At 41.7% G+C, this 10,528-nt stretch overlaps 1 protein-coding gene across 3 annotated transcripts in view; it reads right to left on the bottom strand.

Moving 5' to 3' along the window:
- The window catches only part of TENM1 (teneurin transmembrane protein 1), an 884,561-nt gene that overhangs the window by 76,795 nt on the left and 797,238 nt on the right, over positions 1-10,528 (bottom strand). For all 3 annotated transcript variants that reach the window (XM_006862844.1, XM_006862842.1, XM_006862843.1), the window contains 2 exons: positions 4,140-4,506; positions 2,083-2,593 (listed from right to left, as the gene is read on the bottom strand). In XM_006862844.1, coding sequence (XP_006862906.1) covers positions 2,083-2,593; positions 4,140-4,506 — 878 coding nt within the window. The remainder of the gene's footprint in view (positions 1-2,082; positions 2,594-4,139; positions 4,507-10,528) is intronic.

The raw sequence follows: 10,528 nt of genomic DNA, 5'->3' as shown, positions 1-10,528 counted from the left end.
TCATTAACAACCTGTGATATGCAGATGATACAACCTTGCTTGCTGAAAGTGAAGAGGACTTAAAATATTTACTGATGAAGATCAAAGAGCATTGCCTTCAATATGGATTGCATCTCAATACAAAGTAAACAAAAATCCTCACCAATGGACCAATAAACAACATTCTTATCAATGGAGAAAAGATTAAAGTTATCAAGGACTTCATTCTTCTTGGATCAACCATCAACACTCATGAAAACAGCAGTCAAGATATCAAGCGACGTATTGCATTAGGCAAATCTTATGCACAAGACCTCTTTAAAGTGTTGGAGAGCAAAGATGTGAGCTTGAAGACTAAGGTGTGCCTGACCCAAGCCATGGTATTTTTCAATAACCTCATATGTATGTTAAAGCTGGACAGTGAATGAGGAAGACCATAGAAGAATTGATGCATTTGAGTTCTGGTGTTAGAGGAGAATATTGAAATTACCATGAGCTACCAAAAGAACAAAGAGATCTTTGTTGGCAGAAGTGCAGCCAGAGTGCTCCATGGAGGCCAGGATGCCCAAAATTCGTCTCTCATACTTCGAACATACTGTCAGGAGGCAATAGTCGCTGGCGAAGGATATCATGTTTGATAAGGTGGAGGGTCAGAGAAAAGGAGGAAAGACCTCCCAGCAGAGATGGATTGGCAAAGTGGCAGCATCAATAGGCTCAAGCGTGGCAACAATAGTGTGTGGTTGGCCCAGGATCGGGCAGTGTTTCGTTCTGTTGTGCATAAGGTCCCTATGAATCGGTACCGACTTGATGGCACCCAATAACAACAACAAAACCACACCAGGGCACACAGTAAATCTTCAGTGAACAAGGAGTCTTTATTACTCTTATTAAGATGTATGAGAAATTTTTCAAAAACTAGAGGAAGGCTTGCAAAAGAAACATCTGAATACCATTTTCTAAGTGAAAGTAAAATAGCTGTCCTGCTCTTTTGTATCAATGGCACTTCTTTGGGAAAGGATCCAAAAATTGACAGCCAATTGTTTTGTCCCTTTCCTTAGGAGACTTTTGTGGGATTGAATATTTTCTTCATAATCTCTACATCCCTACAGGATAGTCATCCTTGGAATCCCTCACACTTTACATCTCCACTTCTCACACTCTTCAACTGTAAAGATATTTCAGACTCTTGGTTCAGATTCCATGTATGAGCCTCATTCAGTAAATTGGTGAAAATTTCAGTGATTCTCTTTGTGTTTGTGTTGAGTGGGGAAGGGGATGTTTCCTGAGTGCTGACAGTAGACTAGTTTTCTAAATAGCTTGACTTGAAAACGAGGTAGTTCATGCTTTAAAAGGCAAGGACAATAGTCTCTGTTTTAATTCACGATACCTCCTAGTAGTTTGCTGTCAGACATACCATGTAGAGTCTTTCCTTGTATTAATTCTCAAAGCTACTACAGATCTATTCTGTAAATGCCAGAGTGTGCCAGATGCTTTGACACGTGCAGGGAAACCAGGCTAGACCACACTGGTGCAAGAGTACTTGGTTCCACATTGCATAGAAGTGAATAGCGGAGCACAGCCTCTCCTATCCAGCCTTTGCCCCACATAATTCCACACTTGCTTTCCAGGGTCCCTTTCTTATATTCTAACTGCCCTTCTAATTTCCACAGCAATTTAAACTGAGCTGGTCTGGGCACATATTCAGTTATTCATTAAACACCATGGGGCTCAATAAATACTTGTTAAATCACACTGTTTATTTGCTGCCTTAGAACTAGTTTCCAGCTTTATTATTTAAATGAAATTTTACCTTGTCTTGAAAACTAGGGTGTAAATTTCTTGCATATGTTGACTTCTACATCATTCCTATCTCCTGTAGTGCTGCACTTGATTCTTCCTCAGTCTATGTTTTTAGTATTAGGCTTTGTAAAAACTACTCTGCAGAAATGGGTCCAAACCCTAGGAGTTGGGTAACATTTTTGCCTTAACTTGTCATACTTTTATTGTGATTATTAGGAGGAAATAACATGCAATACTTAGCAATTACTAAGTCATTTTCAGATTAAAACCTAATAAAGCTTATGTTGAGAAATGGAAACTTACTCATAAACGGTTGTCCATCCATTTTCGTTACTTTTGGTAGCCAGAAGCCCTGTGTTTCCTGGATAGGTCATTAAGGCCAGATTGTAGCCTTGGGCTGACACTCTTTTCAGGACTCCATTGCTGCTTATGGTCAGCCAGTATACCTGCCCTCCAGGCACCACAAGCCAGAGGGGCATCCCCCCTGCATCCCGGCGTATGTGCACTGAATTGCCATTACTGCTAGTAATTGCACCCAAGTCACCTTCAGCATTGTAGGTGAAGTTATATACGTAGTCCCTCGTTATCAGGTTCAGGGTGTGCAGGTGGGTTCCGTTGACAGTGAACTGGTAGAGTTCCTGATCAGCAGGTGAGGCAATCTCATAAAGGTTCATGTCATTCAAATGGGCTTGGTTTTTGCTGATGGTACGGATGCGGACATTCCCAAGGTCTGCCACATAGAGGGTACCATCAGGGGATACCGCTAAGGAGGAAGGGGCTTTCATCTTTGCATCTTTGGCATAGCCACCGTCACCTGTGGGTGGAAGATCCTGATATGAATCATTGGCATCACCGCATTTATATGAAAAGACCATATACAGAAAACACAGCACCAAAAATTATTTTAAAGGGAATCATTAGTGAACCGACATTCTCCACATGCCCCCCCTCCTTGACAAATTTGAAACCCATTATTCAAAAGATTATAATTCTTGAGTCAGTACTACTGAAGATGAACAGTAGGATGTAATTATCTCAGTTACACCAATTTTGTGAAATGCTCAATCCTATTATTCAGAGTCTATTGTATTGCAAAACACAAGAATAGCAAATAACAGCCACACAAAATTTGGCTAAAATCTATGAGACAGATGACTGTCATTGTGTATAGAATCTGTCTCAGGACTTTCCAGCCCTACTGTGTGGGCACCGAGGTTCTTTCTTCTGTTAATTCCCAGTGTCACACAAAGTACACTAAGTTTATAAGTGCAGCAGTGATTCAGAACATCACATTTGATAACTGGAATAAACATTAGATTTGTTATGAAAGAAAGATATAAATCAACAAGATATAAAACTAATTGTCCAGAAAAACATTGGAAATACTGATCAAAAAGTCCTATTGACTAACTTGCTTACCCCGATTCCTCTGGTCCAAGGAAAGGCAAAGGCTAAGAGGACCATTTGGGCCTGGATGAGCAATTTAACAGAGCTGCATGGAGCATGAAGGGATTTCCACATCTCTGCAATACATTTATCTACTGACATTGAAAGGACTGTTTACTATCTGGAAGGCACTTTCCCCCCGCCTATTTCAGTGACAAGGACAGGGCACTATTGGTCCTCAAGAAAGTTTTTTTTTTTTTTTTTTTTTTTTTTTAACCACTGTAAGTGGTACACCAATATCCTAGGGCATCTTCATGGTGAGAATTTCATTTTGTCCATATATCCCCAACACTGCTGTTTGAGTTAGTCCCTTTGAGTTCGAAATAGTACACCGTATTAATCTGGAAACCTATCATTTATGGGATATATTTTTTTCTCCTTAGCTTAATGAGTTAATGTAGGGTTTCTCCCAGTTTCTTTTTGTCCAAAGTAAAATATTATCATAAGCTTATCTTTGTATATTCACCTTAACTTTTTGTTGTTGTTAAGTGCCGTTCAGTCAGTTCTGACTCATAGCGACCCTGTATAGGGTTTTCAAGGAGTATCTGGTGAATTTGAACTGTTAACCTTGAGGTTTAAACCAACCTTGTGGTCAAGTTCTTATCCTATAGTACCACGTATTACAATCTTTTAGACTTTAGCTTCAAAACAACAAAGTGATATAACTGAGGCAATTGATAGTTTCAGTTAAGGAATGAAGTAAGTGAGGTATGAAAACGTCTTGTAGTTTTGCTAGGGTCACTTAGTGAGTCATGTGCAGAACTACAGACACAGTCTAAGCTATCTGACTCCCAACCCATTGCTCTTATGAATGTTCCCAAGTAACACTTTTTTCTTCCTTTTCACTTTTCTGGTGCACGTTTTTCATTTGAAAACAGAGAGAGGGAGCTGGTGAATTGCTGAAAAGGTCATACCCGAAAAACAGTCACAGTTGGGATCAATTTTGCAGTCACAGTCAGTGGGGGCGCCAGCGATGATGGAGATCTCCCCATTGGTGGTGACTTGCTGAATGCGGTTTACTTTCCTCTCGTCTGTTTCAGCTATGAAGAGCAGCCCGCTGTGGGAGACGCTGATAGCCCTCGCAGACTCAAGAGTGGAGTGAATTGCCACCTTGCTGACCAAGAAATGATCGATGCCTGGCACCTGGCAGTGAATGGGGCGTCCTGCAATGATCCGCACACGCCTGTTCTCAGAAATTTGCAGCACAATGTTGTTATCCAAGACATACAATGAATTGTCCATGGGATTGACTGCAAGGTCTGTTGGCCACTCTAATCGCACCTGCAAAAAAGAACAAAACACACACCATTAGGTTACCACATCTTTCCAAGGGGCAGTTTTATCTGGGAAGAAAAATCAGCTTATAGTTTATCTCTGCCTCATAGATTTCAGCAAAGCTGTTGCTGCAAAGTGGAGGGACAGTTAATTAAATATTCAGATAAGCAGATTTCTAATGCATGCAATTTCCAACATAATGTTCATATGTGTTTCTCAATAGTTATAGACAGAACCTCGTTTCTGCCAACATTTATAACATTATTCATGGGCCATACAAAATAATCAACTTACAAATTAGCCTGCTATATTTGGTCAAACATTTAATTAACTCACCCCTAATGTGATGACTGGAACCGTGGTTGCCTTGACAGGGCCAGACCAAATTATTTCATGGACCAAACGTTCCCTACCCCTGCTCTAGAGCAATAGTTTCCACAGTATGATCTCAAGATCAGCAAACACAGCATCACCTAGGAACTTGGAGAAATGTAAATTCTGAGGGCTATCCCAAAGTTATTTACTGAGATTAGATGGGGACCAGACTATCTGGGTTTTACCAGCTTTCCAGGTAATTCTGATATATGACAAAGTTTGAGGACCACAACTGTAGGGCATCTGGGTTCTCTATGATATGCAAATTAATCTCTCCCACTGTCTGAAAGGGAGTCCTGGTATGGGAGTCCCAGTGTGATACTGTGGGTTAATGTGTTGGACTGCAAGGTCAGTTTGAACTGCAAGGTCAGCAGTTCAAATCCTCCAGTTGCTCCTTGGAAACTTTATACAGGGTCACTATGAGTAGGAGCCAACTCGACAGCACATAACAACAACAACACGGAAGGGCAAAGTCATAGACATTTCTGGACAACTGAGTATAGAGAATCCCAATTTTAGCAAACCAGCAACCTCTGAGATAGGACCTTCCATTAGCATAGACACAGCATCCATCTTGTGGAATAATAAGGTACAGGCCATCAGCTGGTGATTTGAAATCCTACGTCGTTAATGCACTACTCACTTAGCTAGACCTGGTTAACTCCATATCCCCCTTTCCTCAGCAAACAAAACAAAACCAAACCCTAAAACAGGTTGATTTCTTCTTTCATTTAAAGTTTTCTGATAATTTTCTCTGGGGAATTCAAAAGACACCTATGACACAATCTTTGCCCTCAAGTAACTTACACAGATAGTTTACTCTAACACTTGGAGGAGTCATTAGACAACTACTCTCCATGTTATGAGAAGGGGGCAGTACAGGGCTTTGGGAGCACCTCAACCAGCTTGGGAGTCAAAGTATTCCCAGAGAAGGTAGCATCTAAACAAGATCTGGGAGGATCAATAAAAGAGAAATCAAGGCGGGGATGAGAGGAGAGCAAAGTTAAGGGCAACCCAAGTAGAGGGAAACACATAAGTAGAGGCCCAGAAGTTCAAGAAATCATGCCTCCTTCAGGTTACTGCAAACAATTCAGTAAAGCTAATATAGACTGAATCAGAATATACGCAGTGGACAGACAATGGAGAGATGTACATGTTGGCTTTACTCTGATGCGTGTGAGAAGCCATTCAAGGACTTTAAGATGATTTGGGTTCTAGAGAGATGAAACTGGTAGCTGTTGAGATCATCCTGGAGGAAGATGAGACATGGGATGAAGGCAGACAGCCTCCTGAACTAGTCTAGGTGAGTAATGATGGTGGCTTGAATTAGGATGGTAGCAGTGAGGATGAAGAGAAGTAGATGAATTTGAGACAATGAAGGAGTTAGAAGTAAAAGAACTGGGTTGTGTGTGTGAAAGTGTATGTGGCTGGTGCTCTTTGTGACAAGTGTACTGGGACACACAGGCCAACACATGGCTCCACTCTAGCTTCTTTCTGGAAAGAGGAGTTGGCCCCAATGTCTACCCTGACTTCTCTTTGATTGTTGTTGTTGTTTAGTGCCGTCGAGTCTATTTTGACCTGTAGCGACTCTGTATAGGGTTTCCAAGGAGCAGCTGGTGAGCTTGACCCACCAACCTTGCAGTTCAAATGGCTTTGCAGTTTGGCACATTAACCCACAGCACCACACCAGGACTCCTCGATGGCTACTATTTATTATCTGGCACTTCTCAGAAAACTGAATCCTATCTCATCCCTCACTTATTCTGTACTTTATTTCTCTTCCTTTATACTAGACAAAGGCAGAAAAATCTGTCCCATTCCTGGCTAAAATAATAACAGTCAAGTTTCCTCTTGTTTTTATTTGCCTGGAAAACCCGAGAAAAGCTTTTGTTTTTGTCACAAATCTGAAAATTGAAAATAATCTGAAACTTTGAGCACAGGATATGGGCTGTCATTACATTCTGAGGCCCACTGTTTCCCTGACTGGAAGAAACCTTACGCACAGTCAATAAGGAAGCAGAGATTAAAAAAAACAAACAAAAAAAAAACTAGGCTGAGATATGGCCCTCCCTCTAATCTGGTCTCTTAGGAGAGGAAACTGGTAATGCTGTAAAGGAAACAAAGGTTGTTTTTGACCTACTTGGAGCTCTTTACCCCTTATCTTTCTGACCCCCAGCAACTTCATTCTGTCCCCCTGCTCCTCCACCTCCACATAGGCTGGCCTTCTCTGGTCAGTACCATCTGCCTCTGGGCAGTGAGGGATTCAAGTGTTATTGGGGTATAAAGCTGAGCTTGTGTTATATCTGTTCTATAGAGCCTTTCAGTCTAAGGCCATTGGATAAACATTAAACACCAGCCTTGACAGTTCTGGGAGCAGTTTGCTGTGATGTGTCCTCAGCATGTCTGTCTGAGGCCTTTGCATGACAGTGCCCTACTACCTAGAGGAAGTGTGAGCACTTGTTGCTGCGGGAGGTGCTGGATCTTTCCCGGCATGTCCCAGATCTCTCTACACACTTTCATGCTTGTACAGAAACTGTCTCTGTGCACTGGTCCTATGCAGCACAGTCCCCCAGGAAATAAACCCAGGCTGGCCGAGGAAGGGAAAATGAATTTATTTCAGTACAACTCTCCTATTTTGATCAAATCTGAAGACAGTGGCCCAGAAAACAATAACAACAAACAACTCTGGCAGAAATGACGTTCTAATTATCCCCATTCTGAGATCCCAGGCCAGGCCAGAGGCCGGGGATGGCACATTTTGGATTCTGGTCTCGGCTGGTAAGGCTCTCTCTGTGGTAAAGGCTGGGAGTTGAAAGATAAGCTGTTAAATTCTTCAACTCACCCAACTTGATTTAAGCCAAGACTACTGGTGTCATGTTTATTAGATTTAATATTGCCTCAAAAATACACCGGCTATTGTGTCTGTTGGTTTTGTTTTTTTCCCCATCAAATAAGTCACCCTCTGGCAATTTCTTGTGACTAAAGTGGCCTTCGTGCTTCTGAGTCACTTTCTACGCAGAATCCCTTTAATTCCCATTTGATTTGGCTGGGCAGCTTGTCTATGAAATCTGCTCAGATGAAAGATGTGTGGCTACTTAGTAGTCCCAGGTCTGACTTTTCAGAAGCTAGACCTCTTCACCTCTCCCTGGTTGTCAGCTCCTTTGATGTCCTTCTTATGTTAAATACTCCTATTTCTAGGTAAGTTTTCAAGGAACTGGTGCTTCACACCCACATAATAGAAACACTGCATTTACTAGTAGAACATTTCCACAACACAAACTAATACATGGAATGGATTCTTGGAGCTGATTCTGTCACTTAGAATAAGCATCTATTAGATACAGAGCCATACCACTGAGGGGGGGCTAAGGTTAAACCCCTAGGATTGTTAGCCATTTATCCAAGTGGTTTTCTGGGGGAAATAAACACTTCTTTTCCGGGAGTGGGAATAGGATGAGTGGAGGAGCCGCAGTGGAGCTTTTGAAACTCTGCCTAATGACCCAGCCTGCATGAAAACCATTTGGTCTAATTTGTGATGGTTGCCCCACTTGTAAAAATATATTAATTTATTTGAAATGTCAAAATGTATTTAAAGTAAGTTAGCATTAAAGGTCACTAACTTGGTGTAGCCGTAAGTTAGTGGAATGTGCCCATGGCCCAAACCCCTTTCCTGAGAAATAGTTCTGAGCAGAAAGGAACATTTGGTCTCGATACCAACCCCTGACAGCACCATGTCTTCCTCTGCTAATTGAAAATTTGTCTTGAAGGGAGTTGACTCACAGGTCAACTAGTCCCATGGTTGGTTAAACATTACAGCTAATTTGGAGCTAAGTAGAAGATAAGGAGCTCTGGTAGCATAGTGGTTATGAATCGGGCTGCGAACAGCAAGGTCAGCAGTTCGAAACTACCAGCTGCTCCACGGGAGAAAGACGAGGCTTTCTGCTCCCATAAAGATTTACAGCCTTGGAAACCCTGTACAGGGTCGCTATGGGTCAGAACCGACTCGACAGCACATAACAACCGAAGATAAAATATGCAAATGTGTAAAAACAATATCCAAATATGAACCCATGAATACATTAAACTCGAAAATTCCTCAGTTATAAATCTACTCCTGCATCACAGACACAAACCATAATTTCTATACTTAGGCTTTCTCTAACAGTCAAATGCTGGTTCCATCCTTTACTATTTGTGTTATACTGGGCAGTTATACTGGGCACATTAGGTGTCCTCTAGGAGTCCTGTTGTGGGGCTGTGGGATAATCACTGGACTGCTAATCTCAAGGTTGGTGGGTCAGCTGTTCCTTGGAAACCCTATCCAGGGTCGTTATGAGTGGTAATTGACTTGACAGCACTTAACAAGTCTCTAGTTTCCTCCTTCTGTTACAAGGAAAAAAAGGGCTAATGGTAGTATATCTACCTTGTAGGATTACTGCATGAATTAAATGAGATGTCATTGATGAATTGTGCCGTTGAGTTGATTCTGACTCATAGTGACCCTATATAGGATTTCTGAGGAGTGGCTAGTGACTTTGACCTTGCGCTTCAAACTGAACTTGTGCTCCAGTACCACACTGTTGTTGTTGTGGTTGTTGTGAAGTGCCGTCAAGTCTTTTCAGACTCATAGCGACCCTGTATAGGGTTTCCAAGGAGTGACTGGTGACTTGAACCACCAACCCTGTGATTCAAACCGATCTTGCTGTCCAGTGCATTAACCCGAAGTGCCACACCAGGGCTCCATTAAATGAGATAGTGATGTAAAATGCTCAGCCCAGTGCCTAGCACATAGTAAGGGGTGGTAGTGGTGGTCGTGGTAAATATGTGCTGTGGAGTTGGTTTCAACTCATAGCGACCCTACATAGGGTTTCTGAGGCTGTAAATCTTTACGGGAGCAGAAAGTTTCATCTTTCTCCCATGGAACGGCTGGTAAGTTTGAACTGCTGACCTTGAAGTTAGCAGCCACTATGCTACTAGAGCTCAGTAGTAAGGGATAGTTGTGGTTGTTAAGTGCCATAAAGTCAGTTCTGACCCATAGTGACCCTGCATAAGGTTTCTGAGGAGCAGCTGGTGAACTTGAAACACTGACCCAGTGGTTCAAACCGACTTTGCAGTCTAGCACATTAACCCACAACACCACACCAGGACTCCAAAGGGATAGTAAGTGGTATAAATTTTAATAATGGTTTCATAGACATAGAACTTTAGAACTAGAAGAAACCTAGTTCAGTTATGAACCAATGACATTCCCTTTATTCTGTGTTTCCCCGACTTCAGTTATCCACATACTATCTTTCTGAATTTTGTCTTACTCATATACCACTTGTACTCTAATTGACTTAATATTTTTCTTGGATCTGATCTACTATTCAAATGTAAGTAGGTGCTTCCCCTTCATTTGAACTGCTCCTAATCAGTTGTTGTTAAGTGCCATAGAGTTGGTTCCGATTCATAGCATTCATCAAGCCCCACCCACTATTACTATTTTTGATTCCATTCTTTTTTTTTTTTAATGTTTTGAATTATATGATAGTTTACATGAGAGAACTTTAGTTTTACATTCATTCCATCGCATATCATTTCATTGCCATGGTTCCAATCCCCTCCATGGATCATCTTCCGACCAAAGGGTATATCCTAGAAACCCGTCCTC

The sequence above is a fragment of the Chrysochloris asiatica genome, unplaced genomic scaffold (assembly GCF_000296735.1).
Source record: "Chrysochloris asiatica unplaced genomic scaffold, ChrAsi1.0 scaffold00051, whole genome shotgun sequence".
Classification (NCBI taxonomy): Eukaryota; Metazoa; Chordata; class Mammalia; order Afrosoricida; family Chrysochloridae; genus Chrysochloris; species Chrysochloris asiatica.
The sequence above is the reverse complement of the archived record's forward strand: the minus strand, read 5'-3'. Positions and strand labels throughout refer to the sequence as shown.